Genomic DNA, 22555 nt, shown 5'->3' with positions numbered 1-22555 from the left:
CAGGGGACACTTAATAAATATCCCCAATTGATTGATTCTCCTTTTATTTTCTTCTCCCAAGGGCCTAGTTCAGCGCACGTAGCAGCAGGTGCTCAATATGTACTGATAATGATGATTCATGACTGGCAATCCCTTCTTTGTATTGTGTGCATGCCAAAATCATGCAAATGTTGCATTTGCTGCTTATGATACTTTTCATCATAGAAGCCAAATTCTCATTTTGCGTGTAGGAGCAAGAGAGGGGTATTGATTTTTTGGGGGGATATGGGGACTGGGAGAGGAGGGTTCAAAGAGTTCACAGGCCAGAAACCCACCATTCTGAGTCTTTTCAGCCCTGACTGGAAACTCTAAGTTCTAAGCTCAGAAAACTGTGGGGATAATTGCCCCCAATCACCTCCATGGAGTTGGCACCGTGCTTGACACCATTTTAGTTTTTCCCTTTTTTTGTGTCACAGTCTTACTGAAGACAGTCTCCTGTTTCTAATTGTTCTGTTTCAGGCTGCTCTGCTCTGTTTTGTGTTGCTGTCTCCCAATTGTCTGCAACCATGACTCATAATTTGAGGCTTTGCCTCATTGTGTCCTTAAAGTGTTCCGCTCACCTTGTTACCGTTTCACCATTTCTCCTCACCACAAAGCAGCTATTTAATATCCTGCTATCCTCTATTCTCCTCAACTGTGCTGCTCCATGAAGGGGAGATGCGATGAGCTTTCCTTCGATGCTGCTGAACTGACTGCATTCCAAAACCTCATTTTTTGTGACCTTGACTAGCCATTTGATATTAAGTAAGGCCTGGAGTTGGCATTGATGGAAATGCTCTAGAAGTTGGTTGTGGCACCAGTGGCAAATCCAAGTCTCATAAAGCACGTAGAAGTTTGGACACTACAATTACCCTGTAATAATAATAATAATAATAGCATTTATTAAGTGCTGACTTTGTGCAAAGCACTGTTCTAAGCACTGGGGAAGTTACAAGGAGATCAGATTGTCCCACAGGGGGCTCACAGTCTTAATCCCCATTTTACAGATGAGGTAACTGAGGCACAGAGAAGTTAAGTGACTTGCCCAAAGTCACACAGCTGACAATTGGCAGAGCTGGGATTTGAACCCATGACCTCTGACTCCAAAGCCCGTGCTCTTTCCACTGAGCCACGCTGCTTCAGTTTGTCACGAATCTTGTTGAGTCAGCTTTCTATCCCATTGGCTCTCCTTGCATCACTGACAATGTCATGATTATGGAGTCTCCTGTGAAGAACAAAGGATAAACCTCAGTCTTGAGGCCGTGTGAAGGAATTGATTATAGTGACAGTGATTTGGACAGTGCCGCTCACACTCTCTCTTCCCTGCTAGTCAGGTTCCCTCTGGGACACAGAGTGCAAGGACCAAGTAAGCAGGAAGGCAGGGGTGAAGCACACCGCAAAGTACATGCAAAGAATTTTTTTAAACTATTTGCAGCCAGAGTGACAACACAGGGTGCTGATGCTCTTCCATAGTATCAGGAATTAACAGACAGTTGCCTTGGTGGCCACCGTGGTCTTGGCTGCCCAAGTCAGCCAGCTACTTTTCAGGATTCCTGTTGGGCCTTGCAGTATGTCTTAAGTCATTCGTCAGAAATTTCCACCACTTGATGCCATAGTCCCAGCAGGTATTCCCCTATTTGCAAAGTCACGACTAGAACCCAGGCCTTGGGATTCCCAGAGCTGTGCTCTTCCCAAAATGGGGTCACACTGGCCTAGAGAACAAATATGTGAGAGCATTCACCTCGATGTTGTGGATGGTGACCACTGGCCATATGTAAAATTTGCCAGGTGATATTCTTCAGAATAGCCATAACACTGCTGTTTCTGAAAATAAGTTCTTGTGCGAGTTTTTCTAGAGCACGATAATCAGTAAATAGGAGCTCCAGCACGAGGAATTCAAATGATTTTTAATGTTGCTCTTGAGTTTCCCAGAGGACCAGAATTGTATTATGGTAACACCTGGCTGTGAAGAATAGGTCAAATCAGATTGAACCTAGTACACAGCCCCAATTTACCCTATTGTTGATATAGTAAAGGATCAAGCAAGACCCCCTCAATTTCTGACATGGTTAGCCTTGTCATCATGGAGTAATCCTCTTATCTTGACAAACATTTTGGGGCAGTTAAGCCTTTTTGTAGATGTTGGGGCCTAGGTCCATTGAAAATGTCAAATTGTTTTTTAAGATCTAGGAATACGTGGCCATGTACTCCTCCTTTTCCCTGATGTGCAGCAAAGATCATGTCTGCTGTGCTCCTAATGTGATCTGAAACCACTTTGAGATTCTGGGAAACCATGTTCTCTAGTTGTCAGCTCAGTAGGACTCTGACTGAGATCTCTGGCAATAGAGAGCCATGAGATCCCGATACTTTCCACAGCCAGCTCTTTCCCCTTCCTCCTTGAAGATGGTGATTCTGTTGACATCTTTGAAATCCTGCGGCATTTCCTCAGCGTTCCATATATTTGGGAAGAGATTTCATAAGTGAGCGAGCCGATTATCCCCTTCCTGCTTAGATTTCAGCTGTAGCCCATTAGATCCAAGAATTTTAACATTCATTCTTCATGGCTATGACTGCAATAATGGCTTCATTAATTGTTGGAGCAAAAGCCAAATTTTCACATGTTAGCAGGTTAACTATTCTTGGTTAAAGCACATTCCCAAGTGGTGGACAGTACCGCCATCTCTTTAAGATTCCCATCTTGTCTGTGATGAGGATGGGCCAATCTCTACTCTTCAGTGGTGCAGAGGCCATATACTTGGCTCCATAGACACTCCTCAGGGATGCTGAGATCCCCTCGGTTTGGTTTTGATCTGTCTAGCCTTGATCCTCTTCAGCCTTGGGATTCCCCCATTTATTTTATGTTTCTTAGCTTGTTTGGTATTCCACAAAGCAGGTTTCAATAAACACCCCTCCTGTCATGGTCTTGAGGATCTGCAAAGTGATGATGTTTTGCTTGCTTTGCTGCACACGGTTCTTTGATCTTGGAGCCATTCTCATCGAGCAAGTCCCAGTGTTTTCTGTTGGCAGGGTCCAGCATCTTAATGCCTGCCAGGTAGACAGGATCCTGAGGTCATAGTCCTTCACTGATTATTTTTTCAGAGACAGATGGAGTTGATGACACCCACAGGGTTACTCTGCTATTGTCATGAAGTTCCTTGCAGATGTCTTCATCTTCCAAGAGATTGACATTCAGCTGACTGGGTTGTTCAGATGCCACTTTGTGATACATTGGATTTATTGTTCATGAAAGTTTTTAATAGATCATGCAATGGCTGGTCTAATAAATTGTATTTATTGAGCACTTACTGTGTGCAGAGCACTGTATTAAGTGCTTGGGAGAGTACCATAGAGTTGCTAGGCATGATCCCCGCCCACAAGGAGTTTACAATCTAGTGGGGGAGTCAGGCAATACAATAAAATAAATTACAGCTAGGGGAAGTAATAGAGTATAAGGATATGCTCATAAGTGCTCTGGGGGGTTGGATGAGCATCACAGTCATAGGGGGCGTGAACACAAATGTGTAGACGATGCAGAAGAGAGGGAGAGTAGGGTGGGGAGAGGAGAGGTCAGTAAGGGAAGATTTTCTGGAGGAAAGATGATTTTAGTAGGTTCAGCACCTGGTACCATGGAGAGTGGCAACAAGATGAACATAGTTCAGGTCTCACTGTTGGCTTATGATACAAGAGAAGCAGCGTGGCTCAGTGGAAAGAGCATGGGCTTGGGAGTCAGAGGTCATGGGTTCTAATCCCGGCTCTGCCGCTTGTCAGCTGTGTGACTTTGGGCAAGTCACTTCACTTCTCTGTGCCTCAGTTACCTCATCTGTAAAATAGGGATTAAGACTGTGAGCCACACGTGGGACAACCTGATCACCTTGTAACGTCCCCAGCGCTTAGAACAGTGCTTTGTACATAGTAAGTGCTTAACAAATGCCATTATTATTATTATTATACAATCAATTAGGTGCCACTGCATAGATCTTGAGTGCATACAGGAGGCAGTTTCTTACTCTCCCAAGCACTTAGTGCAGTACTGGGCTCAGAGTAAGTGCTCAATAAATACCATTGATTGGTTGATTGGCTTAGCTTTCCATTCCCTTGTAGCCAAGTGGTTTCAGTATTATATTTTTGTTGAAATCTCCCAAGAGAATCAGCTTATCAGTTATTGGTAATGCTGCGATGAATCTGTTCAGATCCTTGCAAAATCTGTCCTTCTCATTGCTACTGTTTTAATCGAAGCATAGTACTTCTCTTTAGAGACAGGCACTCATAAAAGCCTCTGAATATATTAGTAAAATTTAAGATAAGTGATTAATCAATCAATCATATCAATCAATCAATCAATTGTATTTATTGAGCGCTTACTGTGTGCAGAGCACTGTACTAAGCGCTTGGGAAGTACAAGTTGGCAACATATAGAGACATTCCCTACCCAACAGTGGGCTCACAGTCTAGAATTTACTGAGCACTTACTGTGTGCAGAGCACTGTACTAAGTGCTTGGGAGAGTACAACCCAACAATATAACAGACACATCCCCTGCCTACAGTGTCTGATTCTGAAGCCCACACCTGAGACTTTCCAATGTGGAGAGGGAAGACCTTTCCAGAAAAAAAAAAGATCTGGCACCTCTTTCTATGAGCTATCCTTCGTCAGGAAGTTTTGTTTTTCAGTGATGAGATATTGACTTTTCATCTGGCTAGCCCACATGCAATCAGGTCCATTCTCCTTATTATATGATTACTGTCGTAACAGTCTCTTGGCATCCTGATGTTCCATGATAGAATTGTTACTTTCTTTGAGTTTGGTAGGTTCCTTTTTTTTTTTTTAAACACCGTCAGGGTAAGATCCATTAGCCGTCCTCTGCTGAACCTAGTTTGGGTGAAGCAGGAATTTTTTAGGGTGACTTTTTTCATCTCCCTTCCCATTTGGAGTGAGCAATGTGTTCCTTAATGAGGCTGCTCAGATGCCCTACATGCCTCCTCTGCAACTGAGTAACTTTGAATACCGGCAAGATGACATAGACATGAGACATAAAGGTCACTCATTTTCCCGTCTGCATAACAAAAAGGAATTGGATTCTTTTGACTTTAAAAAGGATCTCTATCTTCACCAAAGGCACTTAATTACAAGGGACCTGTAAACTGGCCTGAGAGGCGAGGAGGAAAGGGGGACAGAGAGGAGTGAAGGAAGTAGGAGGAGGCTAGATATGAGTTAGCCTGCTGGTCATCTGGTTATCCCATGTAGCAGTAACAAAAGGGATGGCACATTCAAAGAGGTGGGTGAAGAAGAAACTATTCTATTGGAGATTGAGGCTCAGGGATACTCAATGGGACATTTCCCAAGCCAGTTTACCAAATCAATCAATCAATCAATCAATCATATTTATTGAGCGCTTACTGTGTGAAGAGCACTGTACTAAGCACTTGGGAAGTACAAGTTGGCAACATATAGAGACAGTCCCTACCCAACAGTGGGCTCACAGTCTAGAAGGGGGAGACAGAGAACAAAACCAAACATACTAACAAAATAAAATAAATAGAATAGATATGTACAAGTAAAATAAATAAATAAATAGAGTAATAAATATGTACAAACATATATACATATATACAGGTGCTGTGGGGAAGGGAAGGAGGTCAGTGGGTCTTGTTCTCTGCACATTGGGAGGCTATTTGAGAAGCACCTTTTCCAGAAGGTGCTGCACTTTTTTTTATGGTATTCATTAACCATTTACTATGTGCCAAGCACTGTACTAAGCATTGGCATAGATACAAGTTAATCAGGTTGGACACGGTCAATGTCCCACATGGGGCTCACAGTCTTAATCCCTATTTTACAGATGAGGTAACTGGGGTCCAGAGAAGTTAAGTGATGTGCCCAAGGTCACACAGCAGATGAGTGGCCAAGTCAGGATTAGAACCCAAGTCCATCTGACTTCCAAGCTGGTACTCTAGCCACTAGACTACTCTCTTATTATATGTCATTTCTGTGGGAGGCCTCCAGCCTTTTAACAGAACTCTGTTCAAGTATTCTGTCTGTAAAACACCAGAGAAGATTTGCACCAATTTAATTACCATTCGAAGTATTCAATTGACAAAGTGTCTGCTTTTTCAATATCCGAGTCTTTTGTCAATTGAAACTCAAAACCCCCAAACCCAAATTTCAATTGAAAAAGCTAGCGGATGCTTTTATGAGTCATATTTCTGACATGCCTGTTTTCAGCACATCTCCTCCGTTCACTTTGTATAAAATAGGACCTAGTAAAAAGTATCAAACCTTAAATTCCATTTTTCCTCAGCTGCCACATTTGTAACCTAAAAGTCTGAAAAGAAGTGAAAATAGGTCTCTAACGGGGATAGAAAAAGATATTCTAAATCCTATAATAACAACTGTCAGTTGTGTAGAGAGTTTGAAATTTGAAAGACAGCTAACTGTTCAGAAATACACATTTGAGGACATGTAGTGAGTGTCCTGACAACTGCTGTGATCAGCAAGCCATTTGGCTTCCTAGTCCCCTGAGACCAATAATATTTCTCAGGGCCTGGAAGCTCAGAACCCCTTTCTGTTTAGGGTTTAGGTGGAATTTTCCCCCATCTCCTCCCATCCCGCCCCCCCCCCCCCCCGCCCCCCATCTCCCGTGGTAGAGAATGGGATTATCTAGTAAACGTGCTGAGCTTGTAAGAGACCCATTCCTCTTTTCCACATTCTCTAGTACCTGCAGTTCCAACAGGGCATGAACATAGTGGAGATGCAGATTGGTGGGGTGGGGCCAGGGCTGAAGAGTTCAAGAATTTGGTTTTCCTTGGAGTACGTAAGCGATCATAATATTTGTTAAGCGCTTACTATGTGCCATGCATCATGCTAAGTGCTTGGGTAAATACAAGAAAATCCTAACAGTTCAATTCTCCTTTCGGATTCTTCAAAGCTGCTCTTCCCCATTCTCCAAAATTTGGTTTTGGTAACAAAGAACTGGCAGAGTCCCATAGAACGAGATCTCTTCCCAGAGGCCTCCCCCATTTAATTTTTCTCTACCTACTCCCAGGTTTTATTGCCCCAATTCCCAGTTTAGTGCTTCTGCATTAACCACAAACTTATGTCCCATTAGCCCCCCATAGAACTTCAGTACTATCAACTTAGAGACCCTACTATTTAAGCACTAATTCCATGCATATCCACTTCTTCTTCCTTTCTATAATTTATTTCAGTGTCCATCTCCCCTTGCTAGGTTATATACTCCTTAGGGGCAGGGATCATGTCTACTTAATGCTATTGTTCAATGTTTTACAAACAGGTGCTCAAAAAATATTGTTGATTGGTAGGTTGAATTTGGCCTCACACCCGCTTATTGTTATTATTATTATTCTGCCTGCATGTAGTGTCTGAATATTTGTCTGTTTCCTCCAACCCATTCAGTATGTACTCTGAACTAATCTGGTTGTAGATCAGATTCCTCTTCGACATTCTATGATATTACCACTCTCTGAGGTAGATAGAAATTTTGAGGAGAATATCATATCAACTACCTCTCAGCTTTTCTCTTCGTGTATGAATCTAAACATGAAGTATACTGAATATAATTTGATGGCAGTCAAGATATCTGAAAATTGCCCCTGATTTGAGATTATGCAGCAAAACTATGATTACCTAAGAGTCCCCAAAAGACTCCATGTCTAAAATCTAAATTTCATTAAGATTATCCAAGAGGGAAGTTTACATATGTGACTGAGCCCAAAAAGGGACAGTGTAGAGAGGGGGACAAGGATGGAGAGAGGAGGTACTAGGCTCAGTTCTGCCAGTGTGAATCCACATCCTCCTGGGATCCCTGGCCTCCTTTCAGGCTCAACCCTCCTGGTGTTTTCTATGCTCTTATTCTGGATCTTTGTTCCCTCCAGTCACTGTTGCCTAATAGCCCTCCCTCACCTACAGAAAGTCCTTGACATTTGAATGTTGAAGTTACTGACAATGCTGGATGTTAAAGGACCCAGTACTTGCTGTTAAGCCAGGACTAATCATTTGAGCAGAAGATAAGGACACCTGCATGAACAGCATATGCTGACAGTCAAAGCAATGGGGAGAAAGATAGAAGTTGGGGAATATTAGTGTCCTTGTACCTTGTTGCCTGTGGACATAGCCATCTTTTCTTTTCTCTCCCTCCTCCCTCCCTCCCTCTCTCTCTCTCTCTCTCTCTCTCTCTCTCTCTCTCTCTCTCTCACTCACTCACTCACACACACACACACACACACACATACACACACACACACAGTTGATGGAAATAACCATTCCTAGAAGGCAACTAGCATTCTCCTGTGTTGAGAAGGAAATCTGCCTTCTTCCGAGAACTCTGAAGTTTGTCCGCAGATCTCTAGGCCTTTCATAGGGTTTGCTCACTCTAAATCCAGTTCATAGAAGTGATGGTGAAGTTCTTTCTGACAATTACTTGAGAAAACTATGCCTTGTACTCTAATTTAACTTAGGTCAGATCTGTTAGTGGCATACATTCAAAGAGCTGAGGTTTCTCTATGCTTTGTAAATTTACATCCGTTCTGTTTTGGGGTTTCTCTGCCTGTCATGAGAAGGAGAAAAGGAAAGGTTGTGTGCTGTAATACATAGGAAACTGAAAGCCAAATAATATTTGGCTTTAGCCAAAACATGAGGCCATCTTCTCTTTATTTTAATCAAATGAGCTAAGAAGAATGCACTCCTTCTTCACTTTGAATTCTTTTGTCTTCCATTTTCAGTGGTTTAAACTTCATTGATCTGATGGTACGACAAGGGAATATTGACAGCCCACCGAAGACACCCCTGGTGCCTGGATTTGAATGCTCTGGGATTGTCGAGGCTCTAGGCATCGGTGTCAAAGGATTTGAGGTAACCTTTCATGTTGTGATGGAAATAGGAGTAATAAACCATGACATGGGGAGGGTAAGGAATGTTAGCAGGGCATCTCGAGTCATTGAGTCCTCGAGTCTTTCAGACTTGTTCAAAATATCCAGGTTAATGACAAGAAATTCATGGTCTCAGCTCCTCCTTTCCTGGTCTAAGATGATAATGCTAAACTCCCCTTTCCAAGTGGTTATCTTGTAGTAAACTCTCATCTTGAACTAACTTCAAACATGATTTTTCAAAAAAATTTATTTCCCCAGAGAATTTTACAGCTGGCAAGGGGCATTTGAGGGGGCACCTGACAATTTGCCTGAATCTGGGTAGAACTGTGGTAATTAAGTAGCCTCAACAAGTTATCACGATACTCTATATTTCACTCATACTTCCTACCCTGTTCATTTTACACATTTTTCTATGGCTAATATTAAATATGTCTTCTTAAAATGAGGAAAAAGTAAAAGTCCCTTATTTTATTTTACCTGCATGTCAGTCCTGCAGAACTGATACAAACTTGGAGCATGGGTGCCTGTAAGTGGGGTTAGGGAAGACTAACCCCATTTTCTCCAAACCAAAAAGACCCTGGAAATGCCAACTCTCAGGATTAAGTTCTAAAGTGGGCTGGGGAGGAGGAATGTTCTGGAGAGGGTTTGCTGGAACTAGGGCTGGAAAAGCTCTGAACAAAGTCTGAAAAGAGCTGTTGAGCCGGTCAATCAGTCAATCAGTCAATTGTATTTATTGAGTGCTTATTGTGTGCAAAGCACTGTATTAAGCACTCGGGGGAGTACAATATAACAATAAACAGACACATTCCCTGCCCTCAATGAGCTTGCAGTCTAGAGTTGAGCAATCCACTGTGTTGAAACAAGAATGCCATCTCATCGTTCCACTGTCTCAGTCTTCATTTTTCAGTAAGGCATTGAATGAAGATCCCATTTTAATAGAGTGCATACCCAAAACAGGAAGTTGCTATTGATCAGATACATCTTTCAAGAGCCTGTTATACTTGATCTCTTCCTCTAAATCCAATTTGCCTTTATGTAATTACCATAGGAAAGCTAATGATCAAAAACATTCTTTCCGCACAATACTCTCTCAGGAGTATAAACAAATAAAATATCTGTCTGCAGTTTTTCACTAGGACTATTACTCTGAAGAGAAACAAATAGGTATGGCCCTGGATTGGATTTTCTATATAAATGTGATCTTTTCCAAAATGGAAGTTCCATTCAGCTGTATGGATGCATCATAGCTGAATGCTATTTTGACTGACTGACTGATCACATTGGAAGTTCTGTAAAAGTTGCAACCAGAAGATGATGTATACATTATTTTAATGCCACCACGATGGATGCATCCTGGAGTATTTTGAGGACTCATTTATAAAGGGGAAGAGATTGCTTTCTCTAGGGCTTTCCCTGCCATGCCATTATATCATGCCCCCAGAGCTTAGAACAGTGCTTGGCACATAGTAAGTGCTTAACAAATACCATTATTATTATTATTATTATTATTATTATTATTATTATTATGTTACCTCCCCTGGGAGTAGTGGTGACTGTTGAAGAGTAGACTCTGCAGCAGTCAGCAGAGAGGTCTCCTCTAATTGCAACCACAGGTCTATAATAATAATGACTAATTATAATGATAATGATAACAATAGATTGATTTTATATAGTGTTTTTCTTCCCCAAGAGTTCTCACATTATTTATTTCACTTTTATCCCTCTAAAGTGGGGAAGTTAACAGGGGAATTATATATAAACTGCCCTGAAACATAACAAAATGCCAAATGCTGCTTCCCCCGCAACAAAAACTTAGAAGGTTGGATTTTGATTATTATTCTATTTCTTCAGTCCTTACTATGTGCTTAATAAGCAGCAGCAAGTAGTCCTTAGAAGCAGCGTGGCTTAGTGGATAGAGCATGGGCCTGAGAGTCAGAAGGACCTGGGTTCTAAACCCAGCTCTGCCACATATCTGCTGTGTGACCTTGAGCAAGTCAATTGACTTCTCTGTGCCTGAGTTACCTCATCTGTAAAGTGGGGATTAGGAGTGTGAGCCCTATGTAGGACAGGGACTATGTCCAAACTGATTACCTTGTATCCACCCCAGTGCTTAGAACCATGCTTGGCACATAGTAAGCACTTAATGAGTACCATAATCATTGTTACTATTATTATTATGTGCTAAGCTCTGGGTTAGATATAAGGAAATCATCGGTAAATCAGGGTTCCTGGCCCACAAGGGGAGCATAATCTAAGTGAAGGAGGACATGAACACTAAACAATGAGAATAAATAACAAACAATAATAAGAACAATTTAGAGAAGTAGTTAATCAGTATTTGAAGGGGGCAGTCTTCAGGCTACTCTCGGCTCCAATCTACAGTTGCCAACTTGTACTTCCCAAGCGCTTAGTACACTGCTCTGCACACAGTAAGCACTCAATAAATATGATTGATTGATTGATTGATTGATTTCCCAAATGTCAAGCCTCCCTAGCTTTCCAAAGGTTGTTACAGATTTCATTCCCTTGGTGTTCTATGGGAGGGGACAGGCAGGTTGATGCAGAAGACAATCCTGTGCACTTCTAGGGAACCAGATGGTAAGAGCCATCCAGCCACATTACTCTGGCCTTCATTTAGAGGAGGAAGAACCTCCTCATCACAGACGGAGGAAGATAGTTAAATATTTAGAAATAGAACCAACATCTCTCAATCTAGTGGTTTGGTTTCCACCTGCCTGAAGTCTCTTTGTTTATGGTATTTATTAAGCACTTACTGTGTGCCAGCCACTTTACTAAGTGCTGGGGTAGATATGAGGTAATTGGATTGGACACAATCCCTGTCCCACATAGGGTTCACCTTCTCCCCATTTTACAGATGAGGTAACTGAGACAAGAGAAGTAAGTGACTTGCCCTTGGTCCCGAAGCAGACAAGTGTTGGAGATGGGATTAGAACCCAGGTCCTCTGGCTCCCAGGCCCGCTCTTTCCACTAAGCCACATAGCTTCTTACAGTACCTTCCTACTGTTCCTATTTGCTTGTTCAGCCCTTAGGAGGAGAAAAGTATTTAGTGATGGGGAGACCAAAAGAAATAAGCAATTCCCTCTTTCCACAGATCACACAGGCCATAGGACCCAACTTTTCCCTTTAAGCATACATGGCATCATGAGCCTAGTTATGTGTTGGTTTGGTGGGTGGGGAGGGATTGGGTGATAAAGCCTTCTGTTGGAATTGACATTTGAGAACATGGTTGGCAGTCAGGGTGCAGAAAACATCACCACTGAAGACACAATTACAGCTGAAAGAACTGGGACTAGAACCCAGGGCTCCTAACTCTCAAGAGAAGTGCTCTTTCCACTGGATCATCAGCAGAGATGGGGTAAGAGCTATGCACACCTGTCAGTTCTATCCAGTATGTTAGTTCCCATCTGGCCTCGCTGAGCAACCAGGAAGCCATTGGTGTCCAACATGTGATTCTCCTGGGAAAGTAGGCATGAATCTGACTCAAGTGGAGAACAGGCAGAGCAGAGGGCAAATCATCACCCATCTGAGGGCACGTAGGAGCCTTCTGTAGAGTGAAATGGGGAGAATCTGGTTCAATGTGCACACCAGTTACTGCCCATAATAAACCCAGGGAATCCCCATGCAGGAATTATATCTGTAATTTAATCTTCTTTGAGTTTGATTTTTTCCTTTTCTCTGGATTCCAAGTGTCCCCGGGCAAGAGGGAAAAGAGCCTAGATTCTTCCTAGTGACAGGGGGAAATTGTGCCCCTGAATCCAGAGAACTATTCTGCCCCAGTAACCTAGCTCCCTGTGAGTTTTCAACAGGTGGAGGGATGCTGGCAGTCAGAGAACAGTGATTCCAGTGCCTCAACTAAGTGATTATCCAGCTTTATTGGAGCTGGGTGTGGGGGAGGGCCAATTTCTAGCCCTTCTCCAGCAACATCCCCTAATGGAGCCATGGGGCTCAGTTGTCACCCCAGCCCAGGAGAAGGGAAAGATTGTCCCCTGTATATACATCCACTAAAAGATTCCCATCAGAAGTCCAGTCCAGCCCAGAGGAGTTGTGGACTTCCCTCTTCCATTGACTTCGTTGTATCATCCACAAATTGTTGCCAGCAGGTTTCTGCCTTTGTTTGAACACACACACAGGAAATTTGCAATGAAAAGATCCAGTCCGATGTAATTAAGTAACCAGGTAAAGTAGTGCCTCAACCCAGGCACTAATCAGACCACTTGTGACCAGATGTTCTCAGAGTGGAGATTTGAGGCAGTCTATTCGCTGCACTCTCCTCTACTTTGTCTATTATTTTATGGACCCTCTCTGGCATCACATCCCTCTCTATGAGACCACAGACTCGTGTTTCATCCAGGAATATCTGGGAGCAAGAAATGGATTAATTTTTTTAAAATGAAAGCTCAATTTCTCTTTTGGCTTGATGGTATATCCTTCGGCTAAGTGCCTTGGAGAGATGAGGCAATTATCTGGCTTGTACACCATCAGGTCCTCGGGCACATTCTGATTAGGAGAGTGGATGGTTCTGGGCCTTCTCCCATCCTCAGGTCAGAGCTGTTGTGGGTTGCCTGGGGCAACCTAAAGATAGGTTTTAAAAGCATGATCAGGGTTGAAGGAACATCACCCAAGCTGACCGAACAGCTTTAAAAATCTCAATAAATCCTCACTTCAGATGGTAATGTTATCTCAGACCAACTCCCTGGACATTTGTGAAAATTAGGTTAGATGGTGCTGTTTATGATACATTTGTTTTTTTTCATGTCACCATTGTATGGTCACAAAAGCTCCACATTAGTCTTGTCAAGCCATCTGAATCTCTAATGCCACTGATATAATGATATTAATAATAGTGGTATTTTTAAGCACCTACTATGTGCCAAGTACGGTATTAAGTGCTGGAGTAGATACAAGATAATCAGATCCCACATGGGGCTCACAGTCTCAGAAGGAGGGAGAACAGGTAGGTATTGAATCCCCATTTTGCAGATGAGGGAACTGAGGCCCAGAGAAGTTAAGCAACTTGCTCAAAGCCACACAGCAGGTAAATGGTGGAGCTGGGATTAGAACCCAGGTCCTTTGACTCCCAGGCCTGTGCTCTTTCCACTATGGCCACACTGCTTCCCTAAAGACTGTCATTAATGACTTAATTAATCACAAAAGCACGAATAACTTAGAAGAAATCAAATGATTTTCTAACATTAAAACAAACTCGTAAGGTCTGTATCACATTGCTATTGTTGGCAGAAAGTTATTTGGTGGCCCAAGACATGTCCATTCTTTAAAAGGTATCTTTAAAGGGTTAGGACTGTATTATGAAGAAGAGAAGAGGAAGAGCGAGTGAGAGAGAGAGAGAGAAAGAGAGAAAGAGGAAGTATTTATTGAACAAGCTCTTGGGAGAGTTCAGGAGTGTTAGAAAACATTATTTTGCCCTCAAGGATCTTACAGTTCTCTGGGGGAGACAGATGCAAAATAATTTACAAATAGAAGAAGAGAGAAGAGAAATGGATATGTAGCTAAGTGCTTAAACAATGGATTATGTAATTTGAGAATACTGTTAAGTCAAATCTTTTCAAGATCAAGAAGGAATCTTAGCAGAAAAGTCTTAGTCACTTGTTAAAAGAAATCTTTTCCCAACATGATACCGCCCCTCCCCCCGACCCCTTTTAAGGGCTTTCTCCAAAAGCAGGGGTAGTGTGGCCTAGCCAGGGGCATCATGATCTAGTGGAAGAAGCACAGGACTGAGAGTCAGGAGATCTGGGTTCTAGTCCCTGTGTTCTGCCACTGACCTACTGTGTGACCCTGGGCTAGCCACCAAACTTTTTGGGCCTCAGTTTCTTTATCTGTAAAATGAGATTAAAATACCTGCTCTTGCTCCCTCTTAGATTGGGAACCCCATGTGGAACAAGGATTGTGTCTGATATGATAATCTTGTATCTACCCCAGCACTTAGCACACTGCTTGGCACATAATAATAATAAATAATAATAATTATGGTATTTGTTAAGCGCTTAACTATGTGCCGAGCACTGTTCTAAGCGCTGCGGTAGATACAAGGTAATCAGGTTGTCCCACTTGGGGCTCACAGTCTTAATCCCCATTTTACAGATGAGGTAACTGAGGCACAGAGAAGTGAAGTGGCTTGCCCAAGGTCACACAACAGACACGTGGTGGAGCCACGATTAGAACCCCTGTCCTCTGACATGGAAGACCCTTAAAACTACCATAAGCAACTAACTCTTCTCTGTCGGTTTAAATTCTCATAACCTCCACAAAACTAACAGCAACGAGGCTCTGATGCCTAGGAGCATAAAAGGGGAGTCTCCCCACATTTACCCCAGTAAGTAGGAGTGGAGTTTGTTGGTAGGCTCAGAGGTCTTATTTACTTGGGCTTTCTTTGATTATTAAGTGGGGCAAAGAGGCAACCATGTATCACTTCACTTCTCTGTGCCTCGGTTACCTCATCTGTAAAATGGGGATGAAGACTGTGAGCCCCCCGTGGGATAACCTGAACACCTTGTAACCTCCCCAGAATTTAGAACAGTGCTTTGCACATAGTAAGTGCTTAATAAATGCCATCATTATTATTATTATAGGGTTGTACTGCAAGGGTACAGTTTCTAAAATAGGTTAAAAACCTCTAAAGTAGCAGTGTGGCCTAATGGGAAGAGCAGGGCTCTGGGACTAAGAGGATATGCTTTCTAATCTCAACTCTGCCACTTTTTTATGGTATTTGTTAAGGGCTTACTATGTGCCAGGCACTGTACTAAGTGCTGGGGTAGATACAAACTAATCAGGTTTGACAGAGTCCCTGATTATGACCTCTGACTCCAAAGCCCAGGCTCTTTCCACTGAGCCACGCTGCTTCTCGGAACTTCCCATCACATACTGCCCCTTTACATAATCCCACATCCAATTTCCTTTCAATACACGGGCATCTTCTAGACTGTAAACCCGGCGTGGACAGGGATTGTCTCTACTGCTGAATTGTACTTTCCAAGCACTTAGTGCAGTGCTCCCCACACAATAAGCACTCAATAAATATGATTGAATGAATGAATCACAGTCTTTATCTTTCAGTCTCTCTGTCTCTATCTCTCACACACACATAAACACGTACAGAAACAGAGAGCTTCAGCTCTCTCAGTCTCTCTCTGTCTCACACACATACACATACATGTATACACATACAGACACAGAAACAGCTGTAACTGTGGTGAGAATCAATCAATGGTATTTATTGAGCACTTACTATATGCAGAACACTGTACTAAGCACTTGGGAGAGTACACTACAACAGAAGTAGACATGTGAAAAATATGACAAAGACTAACAACAAAAGAATACAGATCCTGAAGTATTTGTTAAGCACTTATTATGTGGCAGGTACTGTTCTCAGTGCTGGGGTAGATACAAAGTAATCAGGTTGGACACAGTCTCTGTCCCATACAGGGCTCACAGTCTTAATCCCCATTTTACAGATGAGGTAACTGAGGCAGGTAAGTGGTGGAGGCAGGATTAGAACCCAGGTCCTTCTGACTCCCACAATGCTGATTGTTCCCATTATGTGTCCCCTTTGGAAATTTTCTGAAATGAGGCTAGATTAGATAACCTCCCCAACCCCTGGCCCCTAAAAGCAAGAATAACCATAAAGTATCAGACCCGTGTCTGTCCCAGACAGGAGAACCAAGACCGTTATTGTTTTATTCTCTGAACTTTTGATTATCTGAATTTCACTCTGTCTTGAATAGTTTATGTTACCTCACCTTCTCCTACAGTTCTTATGAAACAGTTCCCTGGACAACATGGCTGAATTGGCTAACCACCTTAACACGATCATTCTTTGTTTGGTGCTACAGATCGGAGACAGAGTCATGGCTTTTGTGAACTACAATGCATGGGCTGAGGTCGTTTGCACACCAGCGGACTTTGTCTACAGGATTCCCGATGACATGAGTTTTTCAGAAGCTGCTGCTTTTCCCATGAATTTTGTAACTGCCTATATGATGCTGTTTGAGGTTGCCAACCTGAGGAGTGGGATGTCCGTGCTGGTTCACTCTGCAGGCGGGGGTGTGGTAAGTCCCTAACATTTATCTCCCTCTTTATGGAGCCCCTTGCAACAGATATCTGGTGACTGAATTGAGGGAAAGCAGACATTCAATTTGACTGTTAGGTGTTTTAGTGGGAAGCTCACCAACACATACAAAGAATGATAAAGGGCATTTGGGAGGTCACTGGGGAGATGAACCTCTAAGCAACTTATGAATGTCCTTTCACCACAATTTTAACAATAATAATGATGGCATTTATTAAGCACTTACTATGTGCAAAGCACTGTTCTAAATACTGGGGCTGTTACAAGGTGATCAGGTTGTCCCACGGGGGGGCTCACAGTCTTCATCCCCATTTTACAGATGAGGTAACTGAGGCACAGAGAAGTGAAGTGACTTGCCCAAAGTCACACAGCTGACAATTGGCAGAGCTGGGATTTGAACCCATGACCTCTGACTCAAAAGCCCGTGCTCTTTCCACTGAGCCACGCTGCTTCTCAATACTTTCTCAACAATAAAATACTCAAGAATACTTTCTCCTACGATAAAAGCTAAATAACTTTAAAACAAAATATTATTAGCCAAAGGTAATTCTGTTCTATGCAGAAGACTAGAATTATAATCCTATTATAGTTGCCAACATAACAAACTATTGTAGCATTGTTACTTTATCAATTTTTCTATAAAGGTTCCAGCAGTAGTACAAGCTTCAGTATTTAAAAGTGTTTAAAACTTAGTTTTGCACAGTGGCCAAAAGCTTCACCTCAGTAACTAGGGCTTTTTAAAGTTTTCAAGTCTCCAGAAACATGCATAAGAATTATAACAATATTGATGATAATAATAATAATTAAGCACTTACTATGTGCCAAGAACTGCACTAAGCACTGGGGTCTTCTCTTTTCTTATGCCGTCGAGTCGTCTCCAACCCATAGAGACACCGTGGATACATTTCTCCCAGAACACCCCACCTCCATCTACAATTGTTCTGGTAGTGTATCCATAGAGTTTTCTTGGTAAAAATACAGAAGTGGTTTACCATTGCCTCCTTCTGCACAGTAAACTTGAGTCTCCCCGCTCGACTCTCTCCCATGCCGCTGCTGCCCAGCCTAGGTGAGATTTGACTTGTAAGGAGATTGCCTTCCACTCGCTAGCCACCGCCCAAGCTAGGAATGGAATGGATATGGCCCTGCTTGACTCTCCCTCCTGTAGTCGAGACCGATAGACTACTGGAAACTCTCCAGGTGTGACCCTGAGAGGAGGAGTGCTGGGGTAGATACAAGATAATTAAGTCCCACATAGGGCTCACAGTCTAGGAGGGAGAACAGGTAAAGAATCCCTATTTTGCAGATGAGGGAATTGAGGCACAGAGAAGTTAAGTGACTTGTCCAAGGTCTGAAAAAATAAGACAAAATAAAGCGGTCCTGAAAAGTTCTTCATTAATAATCCAGAGAAATAGCATTAAAATCACTCTCAGTAGGAAGTTCATATAAATGGGATTCTCATTGAAAAAGATTATGTGACATGTACATCTTCTGATGAAGGGGAAAAAGCCTCTTTCTAAATGTTTATTATTTATTAAGTTGGGTTTTAGGGTCACATCACGAACACATGTGAAGGATAAATATGACCTTTAAGCATCACCTTTGCCGCATTAGATGATTCCACTAATGATGAGATTCTAGGTACAGCTAGAAGGATGGCATGGGAGGAGCTAAGAAAGCCAACTGGGGAATAGATGGTGAATGGAGCAGAAAGGCAAAGGAGGGGTGAAGTGGTGGAGGGCTTTAAATCTGACTGTGAGATTTTTTTTTGTTTTAGAGGCGGAAGGACTAAGGAAGCCAGTGCAGGGTTATTAGAGGAGAGGAGAGATGTAGAAGAGAAGCAGCATGGCTCAGTGGAAAGAGCCTGGGCTTTGGAGTCAGAGGTCATGTGTTCAAATCCTGACTCTGCCAATTGTCAGCTGTGTGACTTTGGGCAAGTCACTTCACTTCTCTGGGCCTCAGTTACCTCATCTCTAAAATGAGGGTTAAGACTGTGAGCCCCCCGTGGGACAACCTGATCACCTTGTAACCTCCCCAGCGCTTAGAACAGTGTTTTGCACATAGTAAGTGCTTATAAATGCCATTATTATTATTATTATTATGTAGGTCCAATAGCACTTCAAGAAGATAATCTGGGCAGCAATGTGTAGTAGAGATTGGAGGAGGGAAAGATTGGAGGCAAAAAGACCAGCAAGAAGCTTGATGCAATAGTCTAACAGATATGACCAGATCTTGTACCAGAGTGGTAGCTGTTTGGGTGAAAAGAAAGGGGTCGGGAAATGTTGGTGTAGGAAGAAACAGCAGGATCTGGCATAAGATGAGTTGAAAGACAGTGGAGAATAGAGGATGACACTGAGGTAGATGTCTTTTGAGACAGTGAGAATGGTGATATTATTATCTGAGAAGAGAAAGTTAGGAGGAGGAGTGGGTTTAGGGAGAAGGGCAAGTACTTTGTGCTTTAGACATTCTGAGTTGTGGGAGGGACTTCCAACTGTGGGAGTCCCTCAAGGCTCAGTTCTGGGTCCCCTTCTATTCTCCAATCGTCACCCAACTCCTTTGGAGAACTCATTCACTCCCATGGCTTCAACTACCATCTCTATGCAGTGATTACCGACTCTACATCTCCAGTTCTGCTCTCTCTCCCTCTCTGCTGTCTTACATTTCCTCTTGCCTTCAAGACATCTCTGAGTAGATTTTCCACTGACACCTCAGTCTTAACGTGTCCAAAATAGAACTCCTTATCTTCCCACCCAAACCCTGCGCTTCTCCTTATTTTCTCATCACTGTAGACAGCACCACCATCCTTCCTGTCTTACAAGCCCTTAATCTTGGTGTTATCCTTGACTCATCTCTCTCACTCAACCCACATATTCAATCAGTCACTAAATCCTGTTGGTTCAACCTTGACAACATCACTAAAATCAGCTCATTCCTCTCCATTAAAACTGCTACCACATTAATGCAAGCATTTATCCTATCCCGCCTTAATTATTATATCGGCCTCCTTGCTGACCTCCCTGCCTCCTGTCTCTCCCCACTCCAGGCCATACTTCACTCTGCTGCACAGATCATTTTTTGAAGATTCTTTCAAATGTCCTGGACTAGGCACAGAGCACATTAGGCTGAGACATAGGTGTCACCACCATAATTGCACCCATTCTACCCTTTTCCATCTTTGCTTCAAAAGATAACAAAGATGGCTTTTTTTTTGCTGCTTTTGGGGGCAAGTGTTCAACCAGCCGGGGAGTGCAGATGGTTTAGCATAACCCATCACTGCTACTAGAAAAACAACTACGTGTCCCACTGATGAAGGAATACTCCCTACAGTACCCTCAATAAACTCCATTGGAGAGGTATCTGGGTTGAATCTGCCATCAGGTTCACAGTCATCTAGTGGGTGTGCCGGTAGACTTGGAAGAGTTCCCTGGGGTTTTGGAAGTTTGTCCAACACCAGCAACTAAATCTCTTCCAGAATATATTGAACAGAAACATATTGACAGTACAACCCTCTTTGACCCCATTGGGGAATGGGAAAATGTCAGATAGAGCATTCTGAGTTCTGCTAATACTGGCCATTCAATCAGTCGGTCAATCAATGATATTTATTAAGCATTGATTAATGCCTTGTACATGTGAATCCCGGTAATAAGCACTTGGAAGACTTCAACAGAATCACTATGCTCATTTTCTGCCTTCCAGGAGTTTTTGATCTAATGGGGAATTCCATCATTTAGTACTAAATTTCATTATCTTGATGAATTTCTCAAGACAGCCAAATTTACTTTAGCAGCCAGAGCCCAGATCAAATGCTTTTGCAAGGTCTGATGAAAACAGTTTAGAGAGCTTGCTCTCTGGATTTTTCCTGTATCTGATTATCTGGGAAGATCATATCCAATATGTCATACTGGGGTCTAAAGCCAAATTGAAGTTCTGGATGTATTTAGTTAATGATGTTTTTGAAGTAAGAATGATACTTTGAGGACTTGATTTAGAATATAATCACTCATTCCACTGAAGTAGTTGATCATTTTGTCTGTGGCTGTCAACATCTATTAAAGGTTCAATAAATTTAGATTAGCTGGGATTCTTTCTTTTGCTTTTTCCAAGGTCGAGAAGCTAGCCTTCTGGGGTAACTAGGTAGAGCTCTGGTTCCAGAAATGAGGAGGAAATTTGGAAAGAAATGTTCACAACTCTAACCCACTCATGTGTACTGAGTTTGCTGACTATGCCAGGGCCATACAACAGTTACTGACATTTTGGCAAAAACTACACAAGCACATATCACACAAATGAGATTTCTATCAAACACGCTTTGGAAAATGTGCAGATGATTGTACTGCTTGTGCATTTTGTAGTTCTTTCCCCTGGGAAACCACTAGCAGCTGCCTGACAAAAGTGCTGTTTCACTGGCGTTTTTGAAAAAAGCATGTTTGAAGGTGTTCTGTCGCTGTGAAGTTTCCCTCGCCCTCCTGAAAAGGACAGCGATTGCCCCTTCAGGCCTGGATCCCGTTTGGTTAAAGATTGATTCTGTCTGACCCTGCTGTCTCAGGGTGGCAGGGGAAATCCAAAGATCACCAAGAAAGCTTAGAACGCTATCTGTCTGGGTGTTCCTCAGCAACATCAGCCTTTGAGCTGCAGAAGTCTTGGCTGGGGAAAGGAGACCTGGTTAAAGTATTTAGGTTCAGAGTGCGAAGACTTGAGTTGGAGGCAGATGCATAATCTGCAGTGCAGTATGTCTGTCAGGCAGACATGCCACTGTCAGTTTCCTGGGTGGGCTTTGAGGAGGGGCTAGTAGTATGTGGCTGCCAAAGCAGTTCTATAGCCATACAGTTTTTGGTTAGGCATTTGTTTTGTCTTTCAAAGATCTAGGTGAAAAATGAATATTTCCAGTAAAAATATCCATTCAAAAACTACTTTTGCCCAGGGCAAAGGTGGTATGGGTATTTGGGTGTAGCCATAGGCTGAGAGTGTGTTTTCATTCAATATACTTAATCATTATGTCGTGGTACCTCTAGATTGCATTCTCTGGTAAGTATTTTAGGTTGTATTCTCTGTAAAATATTCATCATCCTCAGTGGTATTTGTTGAGCCACCTCTACTGTGTGCAGAGCAATCACTGTACCAGGTACATACTGTGTGCAGAGCCCTGTATAGGCACTTAATATGTGCAGAGCACTTTAGGAATTCTATGAGACACTTGAGAACATACACTAGATATATCAGATATGTTTCTAGTCCCCAGGAGCTTGAAATTCAATGGGAAAGACAGAAAGGCATAAATTACTGAACTTGCAATGGATAAACAGTAAAGCATGGATACAATTGATACAAATCAAAGTAAGAAAGTCAATAAATAGCATACAGATGCACAAGGGCTACACGTGTGCATGAGCACTGCATTCGTGCATCACAGCGTGGCTGAGTGGAAAGAGCATGGGCTTGGGAGTCAGAGGTTGTGGGTTCAAATCCCGGCTCTGCCACTTGTCAGCTGTGTGACTTTGGGCAAGTCACTTAACTTCTCTGGGCCTCAATTACCTCATCTGTAAAAG

At 42.6% G+C, this 22555-nt stretch overlaps 1 protein-coding gene across 1 annotated transcript in view; it reads left to right on the top strand.

Annotated features, from left to right (window-relative positions):
* Positions 1 to 22555, top strand: part of VAT1L (vesicle amine transport 1 like) — a 93416-nt gene that overhangs the window by 11305 nt on the left and 59556 nt on the right. Inside the window, exons 2-3 of the mRNA XM_038771241.1 lie at positions 8756 to 8885; positions 16774 to 16989. Coding sequence (XP_038627169.1) covers positions 8756 to 8885; positions 16774 to 16989 — 346 coding nt within the window. The remainder of the gene's footprint in view (positions 1 to 8755; positions 8886 to 16773; positions 16990 to 22555) is intronic.

The sequence above is a fragment of the Tachyglossus aculeatus genome, chromosome X2 (genome assembly GCF_015852505.1).
Source record: "Tachyglossus aculeatus isolate mTacAcu1 chromosome X2, mTacAcu1.pri, whole genome shotgun sequence".
Classification (NCBI taxonomy): domain Eukaryota; kingdom Metazoa; phylum Chordata; class Mammalia; order Monotremata; family Tachyglossidae; genus Tachyglossus; species Tachyglossus aculeatus.
The sequence above is the reverse complement of the archived record's forward strand: the minus strand, read 5'-3'. Positions and strand labels throughout refer to the sequence as shown.